The 27,071-nt window shown below is 36.4% G+C and overlaps 1 protein-coding gene across 2 annotated transcripts in view; it reads left to right on the top strand.

Annotated features, from left to right (window-relative positions):
- The window catches only part of Bms1 (BMS1 ribosome biogenesis factor), a 51,435-nt gene extending 33,732 nt beyond the window's left edge, over window positions 1-17,703 (top strand). For both annotated transcript variants that reach the window (XM_046458419.2, XM_046458418.2), the window contains exons 14-23: window positions 5,922-5,995; window positions 6,564-6,740; window positions 8,361-8,549; window positions 8,633-8,813; window positions 8,990-9,048; window positions 9,777-9,899; window positions 11,015-11,162; window positions 11,536-11,711; window positions 15,507-15,668; window positions 16,129-17,703. In XM_046458419.2, coding sequence (XP_046314375.1) covers window positions 5,922-5,995; window positions 6,564-6,740; window positions 8,361-8,549; window positions 8,633-8,813; window positions 8,990-9,048; window positions 9,777-9,899; window positions 11,015-11,162; window positions 11,536-11,711; window positions 15,507-15,668; window positions 16,129-16,353 — 1,514 coding nt within the window. In that variant the 3' untranslated portion in view covers window positions 16,354-17,703. The remainder of the gene's footprint in view (window positions 1-5,921; window positions 5,996-6,563; window positions 6,741-8,360; window positions 8,550-8,632; window positions 8,814-8,989; window positions 9,049-9,776; window positions 9,900-11,014; window positions 11,163-11,535; window positions 11,712-15,506; window positions 15,669-16,128) is intronic.
- The last annotated feature ends 9,368 nt before the right edge of the window (window positions 17,704-27,071 follow it).

The following is a 27,071-nucleotide window of genomic DNA, read 5'->3' as shown; positions in this document are numbered from 1 at the left end:
AAATTTAAATGTGATATATTTCTATTTTCATTACATTCTGTGTGGTTTTGTATTTCTTTTGGGACTTCACTAGTTTGATTGCATTATATTATGGTAATATATTTTTATGATTTCAGTTCTTTTAAATTTGTTGAAATATATTTTACTGTCTAGAATTTACTCTGTCTTTATAGATGTTCTGTTGGTACTTTAAAAAATTGTACTATTAGTGGATGTTCTATAGATATCAGTTAAATTCTGTTGGTTGACTATATTGTTCAGATAGTCTGTATCCTTGCTGATTTTCTTCCTAGTTTTAACAAGTGTCATATAGACTAATGTTGAAGTCACCAAATATGACTGTGGATTTTATCTATATCTACTTTCAGCTCTATGAAGTTTTACTTCATATATTTGAGGTTCTGTTATTTGGCTCTTCTAATCTTTAGACTTGTTATATCTTGGTGAATTGATCCTTTTATCATTACATAGTTTTTGTAGTCGCTTTCATTCCACCCATTGGTGAAGGATGGATGGATCCCCACCTCAAATAGCAGAAGATCGCTAAACATATAACACCCAGCATTTTTCAGATAATATGAAAAGCAGTTTTTTGTCATGTATACTTCAAAGCTCAGAGGAGGATGACATTGCACACTGTGCAGGGCCACACAGGGGTTTTGCTCAGGACCAGCTGAATGGGTACCTGAACTGAGGGGGGCAGACTTTATAATATCAAACGTATAGGATGACCATTGTTCCTCTGGGAGGGTGTCATTGGTTTGTTTGAATAAAATTGTGGATGTGTGGTCAGGTGATGTGAAATATAGGCTGAAGTATAGCTGGCCTGGCTCATAAGAAGTCATGTGGAGAACCTTTCCTACTGGTACAGGGTCCTTCATGGCTAAATCTTTGGAATCCTGGGAAGCTCATCCAGGGCAACACATGAAAGTTTAAGTCTTAAAATGCAGCAGTAAAGACTCTCTATAGCTTTCATAATTTTTTTTTGAAAATTTTTCTCTGATAAAATTATTCTGATAATTTACTCTGAAGTCTTCTTCAGAACATATTAATGGAGCCAAAATTAATGTTTTACCATTGGAACACTTCTATAATCCCAGTTACTTAGGAGGCTGAGGCAAAAGGATTACAAGCTTGAGGCCAGCCTTAGCAACTTAGCAAGGCCCTGTTTCAAAATAAAAAATTAAAAGGGTTGATGTTATGGTTTAGATGTGGAAACAGTACAAAGTTTGGAGGAGAAATGATTGGCTTATCTGGAGAATGGAGTTTCTCTCCTTCTACCTGCCCCTTGTTGTCTATGGATTGTGACCTCTGAAACCATGAGCCCCCAAATAAACTTTTCCTCCTCTACAGTTGTTCTGGTCGGGTCTTTCAGTCATAGCAACAAAAAAGCTGACTAAAACAGTTGGGGAGGAAACTCAGTGGTAGAGTGCCCTGGGTTCAATCCCCAGTACCACTAAGAAGTAATTTATTTAAAAAAAATTAATATCACACTAAATATAATTAATTAATGTTTACATTACTTTTTCCATCCTTTCATTATCCTTTTACTTTCAACTAATTACGTTACCAGGGGTAGGTCCATCTGCTTTCCACTCAAAAGCAGTACTTGGGAGATGAGAAGTAGGAGGGAAATCAGGTTTATTAAAAGGCCAACACTGAGAAATTGGAAGGGAAAATTATCATCCCCCCAAACAAAGACTGTCTTAGGGAACTCAGGGGCACAAAAGGGCTCTTATAGGGCAGTTAAATGAGGAGCAGGAGGGCAAAAAGCAGGAGCACTATGTGCTGAGCCACACATCCATCCTCCAGTAATCATCTCAGTCACTCAGGGATGTTTTTCTTTCTGTTCTGCCAGAATGTCCCTGTGGTAATAATTGACCTTCAGTTCTGTTTTTGAGTAGTGGGGATTGGACCCTCGGGGTACTTTTACCACTGTGCTACATCTCAGCCCTTTTTATTTTTATTTTTTAGTGGGTACCAAGGATTGAACTTAGAGGCACTCAACTACTGAGCCACATCCCCAGCCCTATTTTGTATTGGTTAAGCACCTTCCTGTTGCTGAGGCTGGCTTTGAACTCAAGATCCTCGAGCCCTGGCCACCGCACCCAGCTCTGCCCTTTTTATTTTTTAATCTTGAGACTGGGTTTTACTAAATTGCCCCAGCTGTCCTCAACTTGAGATCTTCCTGCCTCAGGCTGCCAAATTGCTGGGATTACAGGTGTGCCATCGTACCCGCTAGTTTCTGTAATTTTTTTAGGCAAACACATTATTGTCCCTGCAAGTTAAACATTATTTCACTGTTTAATTAAAGAATAAGATTATCAAGACCTTGGCCCACATTTTTGATGCTATCTGAAGACCATCAGATATTCTGGTTTCCATAAATCTAGAGGAAAGTTACTGATTAGTAAATTTTTTATGACTCATATCTTTCTAGTTTCTTTTTCTAGGAATAGCTAATCTTGCAATTTGAGATATAGAACGGGGGGAGGACCAGAAAACAACTTTTACTGGAGAATGCTTTTAACCTATTAGTTTCGTCCTCTGTGGCAAAGCTAGTGAGAGACTTACGTTGGTCAGCTGTGTGACCTATAGTTGAGTGCTTTTAAAAATGTCAGCTAAAAGCAAGGGAAGCCAGAGGGTTTGTTGAGGTTCTTCTATGGTTATGTCATTAAATTTGAAGTGAGTTTCTTGTAGACAGCGTATTGCTGGGCTGTCCATTTTTCTTCTATCAGTCTGTTTTTGGGTGTGTTTATATCATTTATATTTAAGGCACTTATTTATATCTAATTGCTTAAATCTGATGTTTTGTTTCTGTTTGTTTCTTTTCATTTTGATGTATTTATGTTTTTAAGGGCATCTCTCTATAGTTTTTTTGTAGTAGTTGCACTGTATATCACAGCGAGCATTGTAATATTAATAGCCTAATGGTACCAACATTTTAGCACTCTGATTTGTGGAAATCTTTCTTCTATTTGGGTTTCTTTACCTTCTTTATTATTAAATATCATTGCCTCACCGGGCACCATGGTGCATGCCTATAATCCCAGCCACTTGGGAGGCTGAGCCAGGAGGATCAGGAATTCAGAGACAGCCTCAGCAACTTATTGAGGCCCTAAGCAACTCAGTGAGATCCTATATCTAAATAAAATACAAAAAGGAGTGGGGATGTGGCTCAGTGGTTAAGCACCCCTGGGTTCAATCCCTGGTTCCAAAAAAATAAATGAATGATTTTTTTAAATATGCCTCAAGTATTATATAGGGTTAAATTTTTTTGTTTCAGTCATCAAATGCGAGTCTAAAAATTTATGAGGAGGGTAGTCTCTTGTATTTATCTATATTTCTGATCTTTTTATTGTTTTCTCTTTTTTCCCTAGTAGTCCCATATTCTTCCTTTTATAATTTCCTTTCTGCTTAAGTACTTTCCATAGCCATTTTTTACAGGTAAGTCTACTAGCAACAAAGTCCTGTAGTTCTTTGCTCTGAAAATGTCTTCTTTCTCTTTATTTCCAAATAATAGTTTCACTGGATATAGCATTCACAACTGACAATTTCAGAAGAGAACTATGCTGTCATTTGAATTACTGTGTCCTTACACATATTCTGTCATTTCTTTCTGTCTTCTTTCAAGATTTTGCCTTTTTGTTTTCAGAATTTTAACTAGTGTGGATTCCTTTAGGTTCATCTTGAGGTTCATTTGGCTTCCTGAATCTATAAGTTTATCTTTCATCAGATTTGGGGAGCTTCAGTTGTTACAACAAAGCCTCATTTACGCAGATGGTGTAAATGGTGGTTGTATGGTTCCATGGATACTTGTTTATTTATTTTCATGCTGTTTTGTGTCTGTTGTTCAGAGCAGGTGAATTCGTTGCTCAGACCTCAGCAATCCCATTCTCTCTCCTGTCCTCTACTCTTAACCAATGTTTTTTTTTTTTTTTCTTGTTTTTGTAGATTTCAGTTCTGCCATTATCATTTGATTCTTAGTTTCTTTGCTGATGTTTTCAGTTTTTTGTTTGTTGTAGGATTTGTAGTTGCTTATTGAAGCATATTTAAAATGGCTGCTTTAAGAGGTGAATCAATAATTCCAACATCTGATTCATTTTGAAATTGGTATCTTCAGTTGTCCTTCCACATTAACTTATAATTAACCTTGTTCAAGGAATTACAGGTGATTTTTCTGTTGTCTCCTGTACATTTTGGTTAATAAATTAGAAGATGGGGTCCTATGTGATTTTCACAGGCAATCAAATAGTTTAGGTTTTATATGCAGGCCCTGGTGCTTTGTGACTGTGGTTCCAATAATAACTTAATTTCAGAGCCGTTGTGATGCTATTTTGGCCCACTTGGTTTATCTGGTATCTTTCAGTCTCCCCACCTGTCCTTGCTGGTATTGCTTAAGGTAATGGGAACTGCCTCTGGCTAAACCACCAGTTGTAGTTAGGTAGGGGAAGGTTGTCTTGGCCTGTGGGACTGATTTGCTTATTTAAGGGAGGGAAGAGTCTCCTTTGCTGGTCTTGCCTAGCCACATAGTGTTTTAGAGTGAGGAGGGGAGTCTCAGGCCTGGCAGAATTTTCCTTGCTGGTAAACTTCAGCCCTCTAGATATCTTGGTGGAGGAAAGAAGGTTGGTTTAGGTCCTTTAGGGAAGGAGAACACTTCCCCCCTTGTCATTATTGTCAATGGGACTCCCAACTCCCTTGCCAGTGCTTCCAGGTTAACCTGCTGTTGCCAGCAATATCTCATTTGATCTGGGGAAGAGTGAATCTGCCTGGGCCACTTTTCTGTTGCTGGATTGGGGGTTGGGAAACACTGAGCCCAGGGTCACCTTTCTGTTGGGTAGGGTCTACTGAGACACTTACCCACCAAGACCAAGTCATTACTCTAGTCCAGGACTCCCTGACCAGCCTCTTTCTTTTTACCTTTCATAGTTCTTTGATTGTCTCTTGTCTCCTGCATTATGTCTGGAGTTTATGGTGATATGTAGTCCGGAAGAACAGAGAGAAATGTGTTCTCTTCTCCAGACTAGAAATCCTTGGTGGTGGTTTAATAATAACTACATTAAAGGAAGATTTGACATCTATATGTTGAATCTTCCTTTCCAAACCAGGGACATAATTTATTTATCCAGTAGTGTGTACAATACCTTCTTTCTTGGGTTGTGTTTAAGAATGTAAGGCCTGTGTAGTACTGAAAACACTCTCTTGTATGGAAAGGATTGGCTGATTATGTTACTCCTTTGTCCATTGGTCACATTTTAAAGTTATTTTATTTTTAAAATAAAGTTTCAGTCTATTTCTTGTTAGGTTTATGCTTGGGATCTTTTATCCTTTTTTTGTGTTTATTACAAGTAGACTCTTACATGATGGTAATACCTTTCTAAGTGTTTCAGGTTATTTATTTTTGAGAGTAGGACCTGCAACTGAACCCAGAGCTCCAAAAAAGAACAAATGGATGAATGAATGAATGTTTCTTGTGGGCTCAGTTCTGTTTGGGGCTCTACTTTTGCTCTAATTTCTGTAGTTTATGTAATCTAAGATTTTCCTTCTGTGTGTGTTACATAATTATATTGTGTTAGTTATTTTCAAGACTGTTTCACATGCTACAGTCAAGCTGTGACTTTTCTATTCACTCTTTGAACTGATGGTTTTGGAGTTTTGCCTTCATGGCTATGGCTGCTACCTCTGAGTATCTCTCACAGAGAGTCCATTCCCTATACTGGATTAATAGCTCTTGACTGAGATTTTGAGGTAAGTACGTAAACAGATGAAGAAATACAATTAGAAAAAAAAAAAAAAAGCATATGTGTAGTGATAGAAACAATCAGAGTAACATTTGGAGGATAGTCAGCCTGGAACTGGATGGCGCTAGTGTTATACACGAGCACATTTACAGAATAGCTATTTGGTGGTTCTTTTTCCAGAGGAACTCTATGGTGACTTTGAAGACCTAGAAACAGGGGACGTTCATAAGGGAAAACCAAGCCTGGATACTCAGGTATGTCTTTGACATGGCCACTGTCAACTTAATCTGTGTAACTTATAGAACAGATTCCTTCCTAAAACTGTGGGCATATGGGTGCAGATAAAAGGTTGTTTATTCTCAGTCTTTTGGATGACAACTACTAACCTTTTGTTGTAGTCACTTACCAAATTCTTTATGATTTTTCACTCATGCAAGTTTTAGCCTAAGTGTTCCTCCCTACACCTCTTTTTGCCATCATTCTCCTCTTCTTAAATTTAAGTGTCATTTTCAGAAAACAAATTCCCTGTTATCCTGGAAATTTCTTTACAACAGTGTCTGGAAGTATCTGGACTAAGGATATTTGCTTGTACTTTTATTCATGTTTGGCATTCCCAGCCAGATTAGGTAGTAGCAGTTAATTGTAATACAGACAACTGCCTCCTGTGGCGATGTGTTGTTTAGATCCAGAGGCTATGTTTTGGTTTTATATTGTTCATGATGATCAAAACTAAGATATTTGCAACTCAGATTTTTTTTTTTTTTTTGTCTGCTTAATGAAAAGATCTCCATAAACTACATTTTTCTCTTCTGGAAATTTAAGGTTGAAGATGTAGAAGAAGGCGTTAAGGAAGAAACTGACCCCAACACAGAGGAAAATGCCAAGAAAAAGCACTTGGATAAAAAGAGAAAATTGAAGGAAATGTTTGATGCAGAATATGATGAAGGAGAAAGCACATATTTTGATGATCTTAAAGGAGAAATGCAGAAACAAGCACAGGTAAGAAAACTCAATTCCTGTCAGCCTCCTTCCAAGGTTGTAGATGTTGTTTGGTCTCTCCTCCTTGTGCTTTTCTTTTGGACTCCTGGGTTGAGATATGGAAGAGTATGTTTATTCATGTAGTCATCTAATTGTTTTCTAAGTTCACCAGAAAAATATCGGAACTTCTTTTGCACCAAGCATGAGGTGCTGAGGAAGAAGAAATGACCAAGACATAGTCTCTGCTTCTGAGGGTATCATGTACAGTGATTTGAGACAGTATGTTCATTTAAATGCAAGCATAGATTTCACATTTCGAATTATTGCTTCCCATTTTAATGAATAGGTGATATGTGGCTTATGCAAACACACATGCTGTCCAGGGGAGGTTTTTGGGAAACCCATGTTCGTTAGTGTTCAGAGGGTATTTTGGGTGAGGTCAGAAACAAAAACAAAGGAAGTATGTGGAACAAAGAAAAGGATATAATGTGACCTTCCTGCCTGTGGGTGTTGAGTAGGCTATTGAAGGGAATGATCTCATGCCAAAGGAGACACATTTAAATGAGGACAAAATTGACCACTGGGTTTAGAATTTGGAGACCTTCAATGACTTTGGTAAGCATTTTCTTAATGTGGTGGGTAATGGTCCAATTTTGGTGGCTTTAAGAGTAGAGGATCTAGATTGCAACTATATGAAATTTTTATGGAGTTTTGATGCCGAAGGAAATGGAAATTAGGACAGCTATTGGTGGAGGAAGTGGAGTTAAAAGATCTTTTTGGAGAAGAGAAATAACAAAGGGGTGATCTATTGGAATAAAGTCCATCAAGAGTGGATGGTATATGGTGTGCAAGTGTTTGGCATTGAGCTGTACCAGAGCTGCCAATGGAACTTGCTACAATAGTGGAATTGTGTATCTGTTGGCTACCCAATATCATGGCTGCTGGGCACTTGTTGATATTGACTATTTGTAACATGGCAGGTATAACTGAAGAGCTGGATTTTAAGTGTCACTTAATTTTATTAGCCACATGTAGCTATGCTACTGAACAGTACAGAGTTACAATAAAAGGCCTCATGTGAAAGTAAACCATGGGAGAGGGTTTAGTATGTGGAAGTTCTAAATTACTTGGTTTTGGAGTGAATTCAGAGATAACCATCAGTTGAGAGTGAGAATAAGGGGAAGAGGGGGTATTGGATGTTTGAACACGGGGGAAAGTATGAAATAATAATTTATAATGAGAAGAGAAGTTGTGGGTTGAGGAAGCTGCAAGCATTTGCCAACCAGCATCCAGGGATCTTTTCTGAGTTGTTTGTATTTATTGTGCCTTAGGGCAATGGAGAAGAACATAGTTGTGGCAAATCCTAACCAAAATGTAGGGGTGAAATGTATCATTTTCAATTAGAATAGTAATCTGTCCATGGTTCTTTTATGTAGGAGTTGCTCTCTTTTTCTTTTTTTTTTTCTCTTTTTTTTTTGCTGTAGAGGTTCAAACCCAGGGCCTGTGTGTGCTAGACAAGTGTTCTACTACTGAGCTAATTCCCCAGTCCCTAGGAATTGCTCATTTTAAAATTTAATCTTAAATGTTTATGAAAGATAACTGCATAATGGAGTTTTACTTTTTTCTCCCTCTCATATATAGCTTAACCGAGCAGAATTTGAAGATCAAGACGATGAAGCCAGAGTTCAATATGAGGGTTTTCGACCTGGGATGTATGTTCGAATTGAGATTGAAAATGTCCCCTGTGAATTTGTGCTGAATTTTGACCCCCACTATCCAATGATTCTAGGTGGTTTGGGCAACAGTGAGGGCAATGTGGGATATGTGCAGGTAGGTACCTATGCTTGCGTGCTCAGCAACCAAAGTTCTTTGGATGTACTCTGCATAATTTTATCAAACTCTTCTCCCCTTAGATGCGACTGAAGAAGCATCGTTGGTATAAGAAAATCCTCAAGTCCCGAGATCCAATCATTTTTTCTGTAGGGTGGAGGAGGTTTCAGACAATTCCACTCTATTATATTGAAGACCACAATGGAAGACAAAGGCTTCTAAAATACACCCCACAGCACATGCATTGTGGAGCATCCTTTTGGGGTAAAATGTTGTTAGAATAACTTGTTTGTAAGGATAATTTAAACTTTTATCATTATAGTTTTGTTCTTTTCGTTTTATGAAATCCCAATTCATAAGATTTTTCTTTTTGGGGTATTTATGTAAAATGGAATCCCAAATTTATGGCTCATTATTTTTGTTGTTGTTATTCTCTTAAGGTCCTATCACTCCACAGGGAACTGGATTCTTGGCAATACAGTCTGTTAGTGGCACAATGGTAAATATCTTGGATATTTTATAGATTATGTTCGAAAAGTATATCTTGAGTATGGATTTTGTACATGTGAGTTGAAAATAACTCATGTTTAATGTATATTAAATTTCTCTTTGCTTTTGATCTTTCTAATTAATTCTAAGTAGGGTATGGAAGGAGAGGAGAAGGAAATAGAAGAATTACAATGGCACTTGATGACATTTCATGTTTTTATGCTTTGTTTGGATTTAATTTATCTAAAAAGGTATTTAAGCAGTGCTCGTCATGTGCTAAACACTACATTAAGTTCTGAGGATACATCATAACTAGTTAGACTTAAAACTACCCTGTAGAAACGTTTGTTAGCAAACACAGGCTTCATTGGACCAGTCAGAGCATGTTTTATTGGCTCATGTAACATCAGAGAAAACAGAATAATGAGCAGACGAAATCAACTCTGGAGATCCAAATTTTAATTTCTTAAACATTACAAATGAATTTTCCTTTTCATTATGTTACTAAGAAAGAAATCACCATGAAAATATTTGAGTTGTCATTTGTTTGGCATGCCAGTATTATAGTTTTAGGTTGCTTTTGTTAAAATTCTGTTTTGCATGTTCAGATGTTCTCTTGATCTTTCTTAGCTAATTGTAAGTAAAATAACTTGTAATTTTGTAATTTATTACATCGCAGAGAATTATACTCTTACTGATGAATTATTCCTATATTCAAATTTTGGGGATTTCTTTTAGCCTGATTTCCGGATAGCTGCCACAGGAGTTGTCCTTGATCTAGATAAGTCCATTAAAATTGTGAAGAAATTAAAGCTGACTGGTTTTCCATATAAAATTTTCAAGAACACTTCATTTATTAAGGTCTGTATATCTATATATTCAAATTTATAAATATTAAAGGAAGAATGAAATACAAGTTGAGTATTCCTTATCCGAACTGCTTGGAACCAGAAGTGCTTCAAATTTCAGATTTTTTTTTATTTTGAAATATTTGCATATACACAATGAGAAATCTTGATGATGGCATCCATGTCTGAATACAAAATTCATTTATGTTTCATTGTATGCCTTATACACATAGCCTGAAAACAATTTAACAATATTTTTAATATGCCTGCATTTTGTCTACAACTTGTCACATGAGATAAGGTGTGGAATTTTCCATTCATGTCATTTCAGTCCTCAAAAAGTTTCAGATTGGGGGTTTTCGTGTACTTCTGAAATATAGGCTTAATGTTTTCAGAAAAATATTTTAAATCTTTTATAAACTTGATTTTTATTTTATTTATTTTACTTTAATTTTTTTAGTTGTTTATATTGGTCTGTGTTACTTAAGTATGCTTAAAAGTCTTAAGGCTAAGCCCAACAGGTGTTTAGTTTAGGCTATTAATATTTCCATGTGAGAGTATCACAGAATTCATACTGAAAATGTGTAATTTCAACCACTGGATTTTGCTACCTTTCTGGTTTATGGTATGAAAGGAAGTTTATCTAACAGTTCGTAGAAAAATAGACAAAATCATTTACAAGAAACTTGGCAAGGTTTCATAGAAATGGATGTATTGTTCTGCAATATTTGGAGAGGTTAGTTTGAACATCATTTATTGAAACTTTCATTATTGGGGGTGTTTCCATTAATTAAGATGATCGTAAAATCAGGAAATGGTACCACCAGGATTTGTTTAGCTCTTTTTTTTTTTAAGTGCCTGAACCTATTTAGTGACAGGATGTAAACTACAGTTCAGCCAGCAAGACACCAGCATAAAGTTCTTCTTTTTTACAAAGATGCCAGTGATGAACATGCTAACGAGCCAGCAGTAGAATCTTCATCAGTGTTATTTTGGAGAAAATAGAGTTGTGTTCTTTTTGACATATCAATGAGTTGTTACTGTTTTCTTAACCAATAATGCATTTATGAACAGAGATAAAGTATGTAATTTTATGTGTATGTATTTTTAATTTTCTTTTGCCTGTAGGGAATGTTTAATTCTGCCTTAGAAGTGGCCAAATTTGAAGGTGCTGTGATTCGAACTGTCAGTGGAATAAGGGGACAGATCAAGAAAGCACTCAGGGCTCCAGAAGGAGCTTTCCGGGCTAGCTTTGAGGATAAGTTGCTGATGAGTGGTAAATATATTTGTGGTGTGTTTATTATAACACTGTGTTTCCATTCACTTTTTTTTTTTTTAATCTCTAGCCAGTGTTGATTAGAGGTTGGAGTTTGAGTCTAAAGAAAGTCCAAATCAACTCCAGTTCTGCCCAGTTGAAGCAGCTTATACAGTTGCTGATTCACATTATGTCTAGAGCCTCTTGTTTGTACCCAAAGATTAGTGATATATAAGATTAGTTCACTTGATGAAGTCTCTTTTCAAATGCTGTGCAACTAGGTAGAAAAGTTTGGGGTGAATATTTTGAGATTTTTATTGTTTGTTTGGTTTTGTTTTTTTTCAAAATGGTTATGAATTTTCTTTTGAAAATGTTAATTTCCTCTGGTTTCCAGATATCGTCTTCATGCGAACTTGGTATCCTGTCTCTGTCCCAGCCTTCTATAACCCAGTAACATCTTTGTTGAAGCCAGTTGGTGAGAAAGACACCTGGTCAGGAATGCGGACAACAGGTCAACTCAGGCTCGCTCATGGTATCAAACTAAAGCCAAGCAAGGACTCTCTCTACAAGGTACAAGTTGTGCATGTATGCATCATTGAAGATGTTTTGTCTGCTCACCGGACAAGGAGTCACACAGATGCTTTTGTATATAATATCTTAAGTGCTTTCAATTTTTCAGATATGAAGTCTAACATTAAATTTGATCAAATATGTATATTCATAAATGTTTTGAAAAGGAACATGGGAAATGGTACTAGCGGTTTACTCTAGATTGTAAACAATTTAAACTTTTTAAAAAATAAACCTTATTATGTAATTTGAGGTTTATAATAGGATATGTATAGATAGTAAAATGTTACTATACATTTTAGTAACCATAGCCATTCTTGTGTAATAAGAACACACATCTATAACAATAGATTTGTTAAATGTATTTAACAAAAAATCCAAATACATTTTTATAACTATAATTCTTCTGTTATATGTTAGATCTGTAGACTTAATCATCTGACATGTCAGTCATTTTGTATCCTTTGACCTACATCTTTTCATTTCCTTTTACGTTTTTTATGTCTTTAGAAAAATATTTGTTCAGGTCCTTTGCCAATTTTTAAATTGTTATCTGTTTTTCTGTTATTCAGTTGTAAGAGTTCTTTTTTTAGTACTGAGGGTTGAACTCAGGGACACTTGACTGCTGAGCCCCATCCCCAGCCCTATTTTGTGTTTTATTTAGAAACAGGGTCTCACTGAGTTGCTTAGCACCTCATAGTTGCTGAAGCTGGCTTCCTGTCTCAGCCCTTTGTGTTGACCCCTTATAAATACATAGTTTGCAAATATTTTTTTCGTAGTCTATAGGTTGTCTTTTCGTTTGTTGATATTTTTTTTCCTGTGCAGAAGTTTTTTGAAAAGTTAGGTATAGTCTCACTTGTTTATTTTTGCTCCTGTAACATGGGCTTTTGGTGTGATATTCCAAAAATAATCATTGCCAGCACCAATGTTAAAAAGCTTTTTAGCCTCTGTTCTCTTTTAAAAGAGTTTTAAGGTTTTAGGTCTTATATTTAAGTCTTGTACCATTTTGAGTAGAATATTGTATATGGTGTAAGATCGGGGTTCTATTTTATTCTTTTTCATGGGGAGATCCAGTTTTGTAGCACTGTTTGTTGATGATATTATCCTTTCCCTTTGTGTTGTCTTGATTGTCCTTGGTAAGAATTAGTCGACTATATAAATTTAAACTTATTTCTGGGCTCTTTTGGTCTTTATTTGTATTCCAATACCATACTGCTTTGATTACCATACCTTTATAATATAATTTAAAATCAGGAAATGTGATGCCTCCAACTTTGTTTTTTCTTTCTCAGTATTTTTTTGAATATTGGTTGTTTTGTTTCTTTTGTGATTCCTAAGAATTGTGGGATTTTTTTAATATGTTTTGTCTACTTCTGTGAAAATCCATTGGAATTTTGAAAGACATTGCATTAACTCTGTTTATTGTTTTGAGAAGTTGGGATATTTTAACAATAATTCTTCTGACTTATAAAAATGGGATGGCTTTCCCTTTATTTCTGTCTTTTCCAAATATTTTACTTCCTTGGTTAAATTTTTTCTTAAGGCTTTTTTATTTTGTTAATGCCATAAAATGAATTTTTTTTTTTTCTTTTTCAGGTCATTATTTGTGTGTAGAAATGATACCAATTTTTACATGTTGATTTTTTTTTTTTTTTTTATCCTGCAACTTTATCGAATTCATTTATTCTAATAGGATTTTTTTTTGTAAGATCTTTGAGATTTTCTATGAATAGCATTTTTTCATCTGCAAGTAGAAATATTTGGGGTTGGGGCTGTAGCTCAGTGGTAGAGCACTTGCCTTGTACGTGTGAAGCACTGGGTTCGATCCTCAGTAACACATAAAAATAAATAAAGGTATTGTGTCCATAAAAATTTTTTTAAAAAATAAAAATTACTACTTTTCCTATTTGGATGGCTTTTATTTCTTTTTTCTTTTTAAATTTTTTTTTAGTTTAATGATCTTCATTGGCTTTTTTTTAATTTATTTTTTAGTTTTCAGCAGACACAGCATCTTTGTTTGTATGTGGTGCTGAGGATTGAACCCAGGCCGCACGCATGCCAGGCGAGCTCACTACCACTTGAGCCACATCCCCAGCCCTATTTCTTTTTCTTATGTAATTGTTCTTTCAGGTACTTCCAATACTGTGTTGAGCAGAAATGACAAAGAGTATAGGCATCCCTGTCTTGTATGGATTTCTCATAAATAGCCCTTATTGTATTGAGGAACTTTCTTTCTATACATTAACTTTTTGAAGTTTTTATTAAGAACAAGTGCTGAACTTTGTGAAATACTTTTTCTGCATCAAAATGATCGTTTGAGCTGGGCGTGGTGGCACATGACTGTAATCTCAGTGGCTTAGGAGGCTGAAGCTGAGGCTGGAGGATCAAGAGTTCCCAGCCAGTCTCAGCAAAAGTGATGTGCTAGGCAACTCAGTGAGACCCTGATTATTTTCTTTACAGCTTAATAACACATTTAAAAAAAAAATTGCTTGTTTTGATCCAAGATATTCAGTTGTTTTGAAATAGAGGGTGATTTAGGGTTTCAGTCTGTCATTCTATCAGAACTAGAAGTCTCACAGACATTACTTTTCTATAAAATAGGAATAAACCTTTGGTTCATCTTGCATGAATTTTTTTTTGGTACCCGGGATTGAACTCAGGCACTTCGACCACTGAGCCACATCTGCAGCCCTATTTTATATTTTAATTAGAGACAGGGTCTCACTGAGTTGCGTAGCACCTCACTTTTGCTAAGGCTGGCTTTGAACTCCTGATCCTCCTGTCTCAGGCTCCCAAGCTGCTAGGATTACAAGTGTGCACCACCATGCCTGGCTATCTTGCATGAATTTTTATTGAAATATACTCAGAATATGATATCCTTATCCAGCCTCTATTGCTCCTGCTTCTTTGAGAAGATTTCTCTGAATTTCTTAATTCTAAAGCAGTTATTATTTCTGAACAGAGAATATTGAATGTTACTGAGTATGATGTCTTTAATAATAAATTTAAATACGTAAAAGAAAGATTTTTCTACATAGTTGAAAGATTTTTCTTCATAGTTTACTTTTGGTAAAGGCCAGTGGCAAAACTTTGAACTTACTGACAGTATTTCTGAGGCAATTTTAATCATTTTTCTTAATTAAAGCATAGAACTTAGACTGCTTTGAAAATTCAGAGTAGAGAATTTTACCTTCATCTGTTTTAAATCTTTTCTGTATTCAGCCAGCCTTCCATCAGAAACAGAATAAAGTTAAACCTCTTGGAATCCGGAATGGGGATACTTTGCTTATTAGTGCAAGAACTATGTCCTTAAATCCAGAGAGTTAAGAAGAAAAGATAGGTAATCTCAGTGCCCCCAAAATATAAAATTCTGGATTTTCCCTCATAAGAAACTTTGGATTGTTTCATCTACTTTTTACTCTACTCATCTGTTTTTTAGTCATTGACTTTAATGGACATTTTATATTTTATTTAATATATTTTTGCACATTGGTATAACAACAGCTATATTTTTGTTGTTTCAGACAAACAGGAAATAAGGAAATGTTGAGATCCCATAGAAGATACCATAGAAGTGGAACAATTGTAAATGTTAACTATTTGGCCTACAGATACGCATGTGCACTGAGGCCATCCATATTTGATGGGTGATCAGATCCTGATTTCTGTGGTCAGCAGACTCTGTTGTCACTGATCTTGTGGGAAAGTCAAAATATTGAGAAGATATTATGCAAAAGTTTAAATATACATAGGTCATAATTTAAATGTGTCACTGTCTTTTGTTTTTCTTTTCAGCCAGTCCTGAGGCAAAAGAAACATTTTAATTCACTGCACATTCCAAAAGCCTTACAAAAGGCCCTGCCATTTAAGAATAAGCCCAAGACCCAAGCAAAGGCAGGCAAGGTGCCAAAGGACAGGATGAGACCAGCAGTTATACGTGAGCCTCATGAGAGAAAGGTACTGTTGACAAGACAACGTATTGCATATTTCATTTAGAAACGAAAGTAGTGTTTTCCATAGCACAGTTAGCATTTCTACTGCAGTCTCAATTTTCATCAGGAAAAGATAAGGGCCAGAGTTACTCAAGGCCTTAGTTGGAGGAAGGACCAGTGTCCATTTTTGCATTCTTTGATTCATTAATGCTCTGCCTTATGTGTTTGAATTGGGAATAATACATACACTGGTTAACCACTCTGCCTTAGCTAGTTGCACATAGTATCCAGAGGTGGTTTTGTGGTATCTCCAAGTCAATTGTGATTTCCTAGTTCAGGATGGATTTTCACTCAGTTAACATTCAAGTCATGGATCTAATCTAGTTTTGATACTGTTGGCTCATATGTTGAGGCCCCCTGAAATGTAGGTCTCATGCCATAACGGTAAGACTGATCTGATGCTCACTGGGTTTTGTCTTTGTCAGATCCTTGCACTGCTGGATGCTTTGAGCACAGTGCACAGCCAGAAGATGAAGAAGGCTAAGGAACAGCGGCATCTGCACAATAAAGAGCACGTCAAATTGAAGCAGAAGGAAGAGGAGGAGAAGCTGAAGCGACAGAAGGACCTAAGGAAGAAGCTTTTCCGAATTCAGGGTCAGAAGGAAAGAAGAAATCAGAAGTCTAGTCTGAAGGGGGGTGAGAGCAATTGAAGTGACATTTCAGAATGGATAGACCATCTTTTGGATCTGTACAGGTGGATGGTTTCAAATATTATAGTGCTTGTAAATAACAAGAGACAGGAACCCAAGAGAGAACTCCTAGTTGAATACATCACCCAGACTGTGCCTTTAATAGGAGAAGTGAAGAAGACAGTGCTGGTAGGGCATGTGTACCCTCTTAGCATCCAGTTATATAAAGATTTAAAGCACTGTAACTTATTGGCATGTGAACTGTTTCTTATATCTGTCTCAATTATTTTGTGCTACAGAAAATATTAAAATAATTTTGTGTTAATTTTGATTTAGTAGTTTTCATTAGGTATGAATGCCTGAGAGTTGCTTGTGAATAATAGCTTACTCTATTATCTTCATGATAAGTCTTCCAGGAGGGGGAAAATTTATATTTGAATTCTCAGCTTTAGTGTAAAATTTTAGAGAAGGGTGTGTGATTGTTTTTGAGTTTTGGGTTTTTATTGTTTGATGTATTTTTTAGTCATTGACTCTAATGGACATTTTATATTTTATTTAATATATTTTTGCACATTGGTGTAACAACAACTATATTGTTTTAGACAAGGTACATATAGGAAATAAGGAAATGGAATGTACTGATGAAGCTTCTTGTACTGTGCTTATGCATTACACTATGTAACTATATTTATAAGTTTTCATATCATCTTTGCAGAAGGGTCATGCTAATCATCTCTTGTATTGATTCAGTTTTAGTTTGTGCTGCTGATATGAATACCATGTTGCCTTTGAAAACATGTGGGCCAAAGAAAATTCACCTGGGGCCAACTGCTGAGTTTTCTGGCAGAATTTAAGTAATCGGCTTAATCTGGTAGGTTCTATGAAAGCCTATAGCTATCAGTGGGAAAGTGCTAGGTCTTTTTTCTTCATGATAAGTGATGGGATCAAAATAAGTCCTAATGTGCCGGGCTCAGTGATGCACTCCTATAATCCCAGCAACTCAGGAGGCCGATGCAGGAGGATTGTGAGTTTAAAGCCAGCCTCAGCAGTGGCAAGGTGCTAAGCAACTCAGTGAGACCCTGTCTGTAAATACAAAATAGAGCTGGAGATGTGGCTCAGTGATAGAGTGCCCCTGAGTTCAATCCCCAGTACAAAAAAAAGTCCTAACATTATGTATAACTAAAAAGAACCAATAAAATTTTTAAAAAGTGATGGAACTGTGAAAATTCTGCCAAGACTGCGTCAGCCTGGGAAACAACAGTTGGAATAAGCCTGTACCCTTCTGAGGAACTCTAGTTGTATATTTTTCTCTTTTCCTAAGGAGTAGTTGGATATGTCATTGTGCTAATAAAATACTTTAATTTCTGTTGTCATGTGGCATAATTAATCTCTTTTAAAATATGAAACTATAATTCAATTAAAAAAAGCATTCTAAGCCATATCATGTTTTTCAGTTAAGTATTTTTACAAGGTCATCCAGAGAGACAAAAACCTAATTTTAAAAGTGTCTCATAGTGGTAAACTTGTTCAGAGTGAGCATTGCAAGTAATATACTATATATAATTGTTTAGTCTCTTATATTTTAACCAAACGAGTGATGTTCTTTAGCCATAGAGTAAAAGAATGTTTAAACAGTTGCAGATAATTGTCTTAAGATAGTGTATGTGTGTATAATATCTGCTAATATTAAAAATCTGGGCTTATATTTGGAGAACAAAAGAAATGAAAAGTTCACATATCAAGAATATTTAAAATTTAAGAAACCTCTCAGGCTAGGATTGTGGCTCATTGGTGCAGTGCTTGCCTAGCATGTGTGAGACCCTGGGTTCGAATCTCAGCACTACATATAAATAAATAATATGAAGGTCCATCAACAACTAAAAAACAAAGAAGAAACCTCTCATTTGAAAATTACCATGAATGTTCTTTTTCTTGTAGAATATTTAGAATGTTTATTGGTTTTGATCCCGACAGGCTCAGTCAATAAGATGTGCATAATTTTTATAACTGAAGTTTGCATTCATTTTAGAGGAAGGTAGTGTAGTTAAGTAGGGACTAGCCTGAGAGAGTTTAAAAATTTACTTTTCAACATTAATGTCTTAGTCACTTGATACTATTAGAATACTTTTTACAAAAGTGAATTCTATCAGAATGTGAGTTTCTGTGAGAGCAGACACTGGCTTGTTTACTTTCTCAGCACTTAGAGTCAAGCCTACATAAAATAAGTGCTTAATAAACAAACATCTGCTTGGAATGATAAAGAAAAGATATTTCAGACAACTGAAGTTGCTATGCAAAGTATGCCCTCACCCTCTAAAATATGTTAAGATTTTTAATAGAAACCTTTCTTGCATGGGCTCTCTTCTGATGAAGAGGTCCACAGAACAGGGCAGAGGAGAGTGTGGCTGCAGAGTTGCTAATCAAGACCTCCTCCGGAGACCAAGCAGGAAGCAGGTCTGATTTTATTGTGCAGTTACCATGTATATATATTCAGGCAGTAGCTAAGCAGATTAAAGGCAGTCACCAATACAATTTCTGGGCAACTGTCCTTGCAGCTACCAGTCGAGGACTGGGCCATGGAGCAAGCGCAGGGACTGCAACACATGGCTTCATGCCCAGGGGGTAAGTGATTTGCCGCCTATGTGCCTAGCCACTCAGATGCCCTTAATGTATGCCATGTATGTAGTACTCCATGCACTTTTCCCCACGCTTTCTCAATTGTATTAAGCTTTATAAATTATAAAACATTCTTTTTTGTTATAAGATACTGCATTTGACAAAAATTGGGAATTGAGGTAAGCCACTCATTTTTATACCTATCTTTTTAGTATGCACGTGTGGTTGTAGTTTTTGTTTGTTTGTTTGTTTGTTTTTAAACTAATTTGGCCTAAAGTGCATATAATATTCCATACCAAACTGTTAGATATCTCTGGTTTCCTCTCAGTGTAAATGCTAGATTGTTTCTTTTTAAACACATGAACTTTCTTAATTTGAAACTTCTATAATACTATTTGGTGACATGCCACCATTTTCAGAAACAAATGCTCGCATGAAAAAAAAAAACAAAAAACAGTCTGTAATTCAACTTTTTGAAGGCTTCCGAGTAAAAATTGATAGATAAAAGTTTTTGAGGTCCTCAAAGTGTAAAGATTTTGTCACATAACCTTCACTATAAACTAGATGGAAAAGAGTCACATCACTGAAAAGTATTTCCTCTTGCTGTGTAGTCCTGCCAGCTGATATGTTACTTTGTTGTTTCATAATGTTATGTGAGTGAAAATAGTATGTAGTTCCTTGTAACTAGCTACTTCGACTAAACATAATACCTTCAAGATGTATCCCAGTTGTTTTATCAGTGGTGTGTTCCTTTTGATTGCTGAATAGTATCTAACTATACAGATTACAGTTGTTTATTCATTCACCAATGGACAGACACTGAAGTTCTTTCCAGATTTTGGTGATTATGAATATATGCACTGTAAACATTTTTTGTAGAGGTTTTTGTGTAAATATAATTTTTCATTACCCTGTAACAGTGGTTCATTCACCTTCTGAATATAGCCCTTGTGAGGCTTATTTTTTTTTTAAATGTTTTTCTGTCTTTTGCCCTTTCCCCCTCCCTAATAAGATTAGGGAGACAGGGTTATCTTTTCTTACTCTAATTGCCCTTGAACCTACTACAGGAAGGAGATGACTGCTGAGGATTTGGGGAGTGAATATCTCCCAAATTAACAAGTGAATCCTAACAAACCATCACAGTGCCTTGGACCCCCCCTACCAGAGCACACCTGGAGTATAACCCTTGAAGTGTTCCTTTAAAACCCCCCCTGTCCCTCCTGATGGAGAGAGTCACAGCCTTTAGGACAGGAGTCCCTGTGTTTCTCCTTTGCTAGCAAAGCAATAAATCTTTTTCCTTTTTCTCAAAACCATGCCCTCATTATTAAATTGGCACTGGGGAAAAGGACCAAGTTTTTAGTTAAAATCCCAGGGTAATACTCAGAAGTAGGACTTTTAGAACTGTCTTACCATTTTCCAGAGTAGCCATATCATTTTGCACTCCCATCAGCAAAAAATGAGAGTTCAAGGCTGCCTCTTCCCCAATACTTGGTCTTGCCACCAGTTTTTTTAGCCATTCTAGTGTGTATCTCATTGTGGTTTTAATTTGTATTTCCGTGATAACTAATAATGTCAAGCATCTTTTCACATTTCCACTAGTGTCTTCTTTGGTGAAATTTATGTTCAAGCCTTTTTACGCACTTTTAATTTGAATCATTTTCCAACTTGACTAGTGGATATTTTTCCTATAGTGCTGAGGATTGAACCCAGGTCTTTGTGCATGCCAAGCAGTCTTTACCACTGAGCTATAACCCTGTTCCCTTAAGAGTTCTTTATATATATTGGAATATTCACTTTGTAGGATATGTAGTTTGCAAATATTTACTCCCAACATGTAGTTCCCAAGCTAATTTTGTTTTGGTAAACCTTGTTTTTGCTTTAATGGATTATACATTTGGTGCCACTCTATGAACTCATATTCTAACCTGAGTCATGAAGATTTTTCTCCTAAAACCTTGCATACACACAAACACAGAGAGAGAGAAATACACATTCACCTATGTATACATGTACAAATGTATGCATACCAAATAAGGAGGAAATACTACTAAGACAGTTACAGTCCTTGATTTTGTAACTGGTCACATTGTCATATGACTACTTCTTCCAGTTCCCATTCTGTGTTCCCTTTCCTTCAGCAAACTAGAGCTGGTCATGGTTCTTTACCAGTCTGCAGCCTTTTTCCTGATGGCCCTGGACCATTATAATCCTGCATGATTTTGGTTTACTATTTTTCTAGGTAGAAGTCGTTTCACTGGCTTCCACCTTGGCTTTTCCCCCCATAATAAATAGCCTTCACTCTACAGGGAACCAATGTAGGGGGATTCTCCCAGTTGCTGTGTGTATCTTTTCCAATTATGCATTGAAATAATCACAAGATAGGTTTACATACTGTGAGACAGATCTTGAGCTAAAACTCATTTTATTGCCTGACTTTCATAAACCTTGATTCTGAGAGAGACAGTGACATTTTGGGTCTTCTGAAATTAGTTTTAGTTCAGGACCAGTATCTAATAGTCCCCCAAAGATCTGATTGTTTCCTCTTCTCTAAAGCACAGTTACCCTGGTAAACAGCCATAGGTTCTTCTGGGGAAGACTGAGACAAAGATTTAACAAAATAGATTTTGGGCAGTGTGCCATGCGTTTCATCAAGGGGACTTTACCTCTGTTATAGCCTGAATGTAGATGTCCCCTCAAAATTCATATGTTAAAACCTAAGTCCCAATATAATGGTATTAAGAGATAGGGACTTTAAGAAGCAATAAATCATGAAGGCAGCATTTAATGAATGGGATTATAAAAGAATAGAGGGAGCTGCCTTTCCCCTTCCCATGTAAGGTGCAGCAAGAGGTGACAGCTATGAAGTAGAGAGTGAGACTTTACCAGACACTAGATTTTCTGAGAACTTAATCGTGGATTTCAATAAGTTACTCAGACTGAAACATTCTGTTACATTAGCAGGAACAAACTGAGGCAACCTGCCGCAGTCTGGCTGGGCACAAAATCACGAGCCACTCAAGCAGGAACAAACTTTATTTCTGAAACTCCCACCAATGCCACGCACTCTCCCGGGAAATATGCCAAACCACACATGCAGCGTTCTCCCGGGCCACACTACTCCAACAGACAAATCCCTCCTCCGGAAATCCCTCCTACCGCACTTCCCCAACCAATGGGAACTCTCCGGGAGTCCCGCTAGAGCTCCAAAGTAGCAGGCCAAGGCAGACAGCAGGGGTCTAATAGCCATTTGAATGCAGATCTTAAAATAATCATATCATCTCAATGGCTTGCTGGCGTCACCTTTCAACCAAAAATGCCATGCATCATTACTACTTGGATATGGCTCTCAGCATCTCCCCCCTTCTGTTTAATTAAGCAACAAGTAATGTGGCTTAGGGACCATGCCTTTCAACCAAAAATGCCATGCATCATTACTACTTGGCTATGGCTCTCAGCATCTCCCCCCTTCTGTTTAATTAAGCAACAAGTAATGTGGCTTAGGGACCATGCCTGTTAGGTTGTCCAATACAACATATGGTCCTTACCCGTCATCGGATGAGCTGACCTCTAGGCGTCAGCCTCCTGTCTTAGGTTGGTACCACTGCAATTGGATCATACCCTTCACGGACTACCGGTCTAGCATACAGCCATACTTGTGGATAGGCCTATATACCAGTGTGGGGGTGAGGTTCATTGCCTTACCTCTGTTGGCCCCCAAATTTGGCCTTGGTGCCAGTGGGGGGGGGTGAGGTTCTTTGCCTCACCTCTGTTGGCCCCCAAATTTAGACCATCACTAGTAGAAGGGAGGAGGATACAGAAATGCCACGACACCAAGCCAATTGACGGCTCCTTTGGAAAAATTGCATCACTGGTGACACATCAGCAAAGATACGCCAGCACTACCACAATTCGCTGCATCAGATGCCCTTCAATAGATGAATGGATTAAAAAACTGTGGCATTTATACACAATGGAGTATTACGCAGCACTAAAAAATGACAAAATCATGGATTTTGCAGGGAAATGGATGGCATTAGAGCAGATTATGCTAAGTGAAGCTAGCCAATCCTTAAAAAACAAATGCCAAATGTCTTCTTTGATATAAAGAGAGCAACTAAGATCAGAACAGGGAAGAAGAGCATGAGGAAAAGATTAACATTAAACAGAGACTAGTGGGGGGAGAGAAAGGGAGAGAGAAGGGAAACTATGGAAATGGAAGGAGACCCTCATTGTTACACAAAATTACATGTAAGAGTTTGTGAGGGGAAAGGGGAAAAAAAAAAAAAAAGGGAGAGAATTAAACAACAGCAGATGGGATAGAGAGGGAAGATGAGAGGGAAGGGGAGGGGGGATAGTAGGGGATAGGAAAGGTAGCAGAATACAACAGTCACTAATATGGTATTATGTAAAAATGTGGATGTGTAACCGATGTGATTCTGCAACTTGTATTTGGGGTAAAAAATGGGAGTTCATAACCCACTTGAATCAAATGTATGGAAGATGATATGTCGTGAGCTTTGTAATGTTTTGAACAACCAATTAAAAAAAAAAAAAAACAGATAGCTCACAGTGCATACAAGTGATACATAGTCCAGGCAAGTTCTGCAAGCAGTTCAAAGTGGAGGAATCTATCAATATGTCCATTTCCTCCCAAAATAAATCGACTCCTTGATTGAGCATTACTTGTTATTATTCATTGATGCATCAGTTTATACAGTTTACTGTGATAGCTATCAAAGAAGCTGTAGTTTGGTTTTATCTTTGTCTTCACCGGCACTGGGATGAAGGTAGGAATTCTGACAATGATGGCTAAAAAAAAAAAATTATGTAACATTCCAACAGGCACTAAGAAAACAATTTCCTGAACAATTTACATTATTCTGAACAGAATTATTAAATATAATGAGAAGGAAAGGTGAAAGTAAACAAACAGATCTGTTAACCTCCTTATTTGTTCACATATTAAAACAATCCTCAACAGCTGTTTACCCAATTAAAATTAAACCATTTAAATCACTTGAATAATAAAATAATATTTGGATCCATTTTTTCATGAGCGCTCCTCATATATATCTATGGACATACGCACATACAGACATACAACACAAAACACAAGTGTGTACACATAACATATAACACATAAGACAATAGTAAAGGCCTTGTAGCTTACACAGGTGAAATCTCCATTGCAATGTTTAAAAACTCCACTGTCAAAAAATAAAACTGATCAGAAAAACATTAACCTAGGTTTGTATGAGCTCAAAATATAAACTAGAACTTTATGATGTGGGAAAAGGCAATAATAAAATAGATATTGAAAAAAGCATCCTGGTTAATCACTGTCGCAGATGTAAGAATAGCCATGCTGGAGCTCTGGATATCAGCTGTTATGGATTTGAGTCAAATCATCTTCTTTTTGGTCTGTAGAAATCACTTTGGTTAGTCTCTCTCGAATCCAAATCGGTTGCTGTTCTCCCTGTGGAAATACACAAACAGAACCAAGACTCCAGACAATCACTGGGTCAGGACCTTTCCATTGTCCTGTTAGAATATCCTTCCAAAGTACCTTAGGCTTATGTACATTTTTTGGATACATATGTCTTTCCGCAGCACTAAGTCCTGATGAATCCAAATTTAAAAAGTTTAGAGTAAAAAGTGTTATTTTAAGTTTATCTTTGGGGGATATATACCCCTTTCCAATTCCCTCTTTTTGCTTTAATAAGTACATTTTAATAGTTTGATGAGCTCTTTCAACTATGCCTTGTCCCTGTGGATTGTATGGAATTCCTGTTATGTGAGTAATGCCAAATGATGAGCAAAATTGTTTAAAAGAGGTAGAAGTATAACCAGGACCATTATCTGTTTTTAGCTGTTTTGGAACGCCCACAGTGGCAAAATTTTGTAAGCAATGAGCTATAATATCTTTAGTTTTTTCTCCGGCATGAAGGGAGCCCATCAAAAATCCGGAAGAAGTATCAACTGTAACATGCAAATATTTTAATTTTCCAAATTCTGGCAAGTGTGTGACGTCCATCTGCCAAATATGGTTAGGTATCAGTCCTCTAGGATTGACTCCAAGATTAACTTGTGGTAAAAAGGTCACACAATTTTGACATTGTTTTATTATATGTCTGGCTTGTTCCTTAGTTATTTTAAAACGCTTTTCTAAAGTATTAGCATTGACATGGAACCTTTTATGAAAATTTATAGCTTCTTCTATTGTGGAGAAAATATGTATGTCATGTGTAGATTTATCTTCTAAATCATTGCCCAAACTAAGGGCTCTAGGCAATCCTGTATGTGCCCTGATATGTCCTATAAAGAATGGATCTTTTCTGTCCCAGATTAGACTTTGTATAGTGGAAAACAAAGAGAAAACAGTAGAGGAAGGGGAAATCCTACCAGCATCTTCAAGGGATACTATAGCATTAACTACATATTGACTATCAGAAAATAAATTAAATACATTATCTTTAAACATCACAAAAGCTTGTAATACTGCATTAAGCTCTACCTTTGAGCTGATTGTTTGGGTACTAAAAATGTAAAAGTTTGATCAGGGGTAACTACTGCTGCTGTACCATTATTTGACCCATCAGTGAATATATTTGGAGCATTCATTATAGGGGTTTTTCTTGTCATTTTTGGAAAAACTACAGGATGCGAAGGCCAAAAAGACAACAAAGGATTAGATGGTAAGTGATTATCAAATGAAACATTAGATTTACACATGATTATTGCCCAAGTATTTAACTCATTAGCTAATTCATCAATTTGATCCATAGTATATGGAGTAATAATTTTATTTTATTTTATTTTATTATTATTATTTTTTTATTTCTATGAAGAATGTCATTGGGATTTTAATATGAATGCAATAAATCTGTATACCACATTAGTAGTATGGCCATTTTGGCCATGTTAATTCTGTTTATCCAAGAACATGGGAGAGCTTTCCATCTCCCAATATTTTCCTAATTTCTCTTTCAGTTGATTCATCACTGTTGTATAGGAACACAATTGATCTATGGGTGTTAATTTTGTATCCTGCTAGTTTGCTGAATTTATTTATGACCCTTCGAGGTTTTCTGTTGGGGGTTTTTGGGTCTTTTAAATATAGAATCATGTCATGGGACAATAGGTATATTTTCAGTTCTTCTTTTCCTAAACATATCCCTTTGATTTCTTTCTTCTATTTAATTGCTCTGGCTAGAGTTTGAAGGATGATATTAAATATAAGTGGTAAAAGAGGGAATTCTTGCCTTGTTCAAGGTTTTAGAAGAAATGCTTTCAATTTGTCTCCATTTAGAATGATGCTGACATTAGGTTTAGCATCTATACTTTTACAATGTTGAGGTATGTTTCTACTATCCTTAGTTTTTCTAGTGTTTTAAACTCAGTGGGTGCTGTGTTTTGTCAAATGCTTTTTTTTGTATCTATTGAGATAATCATATACTTCTTGTTTTTATGTCCATTGCTGTGATGAATTATGTTTATTTTTTTTTTAAATTTTTTATTGTGGGTTGTTCAAAACATTACAAATTTCTTGACATATCATATTCCACACTTTGATTCAAGTGGGTTATGAACTCCCACCTTCACCCCATACACAGATTGCAGAATCACATCAGTTACACATCCATTGATTTACAAATTGCCATACTAGTGTCTGTTGTGCTCCGCTGCCTTTCCCATCCTCCACACTCCCCCCTCCCCACCTCTCCCCTCCCCTCCCCTCCTCTCTCTCTACCCCCTCCACTGTATAACCCTGAGGGTCTCCTTCCATATCCATGCAATTTCCCTTCTCTCTCCCTTTCCCTCCCACCTCTCATCCCTGTTAAATGTTAATCTTCTTCTCCTGCTCTTCATCCCTACTCTGTTCTTAGTTACTCTCCTTATATCAAAGAAGACATTTGGCATTTGTTTTTTAGGGATTGGCTAGCTTCACTTAGCATAATCTGCTCTAATGCCATCCATTTCCCTGTAAATTCTATGATTTTGTCATTTTTTAATGCAGAGTAATACTCCATTGTGTATAAATGCCACATTTTTTTTATCCATTCATCTATTGAAGGGCATCTAGGTTGGTTCCACAGTCTTGCTATTGTGAATTGTGCTGCTAT

This window comes from Marmota monax, unplaced genomic scaffold (assembly GCF_021218885.2).
Source record: "Marmota monax isolate L192 unplaced genomic scaffold, Marmota_monax_Labrador192_F-V1.1 WCK01_AAM20220418_F8-fsc00161, whole genome shotgun sequence".
Taxonomy (NCBI): Eukaryota; Metazoa; Chordata; class Mammalia; order Rodentia; family Sciuridae; genus Marmota; species Marmota monax.
This window is presented reverse-complemented; position numbering and strand designations above follow the sequence as displayed.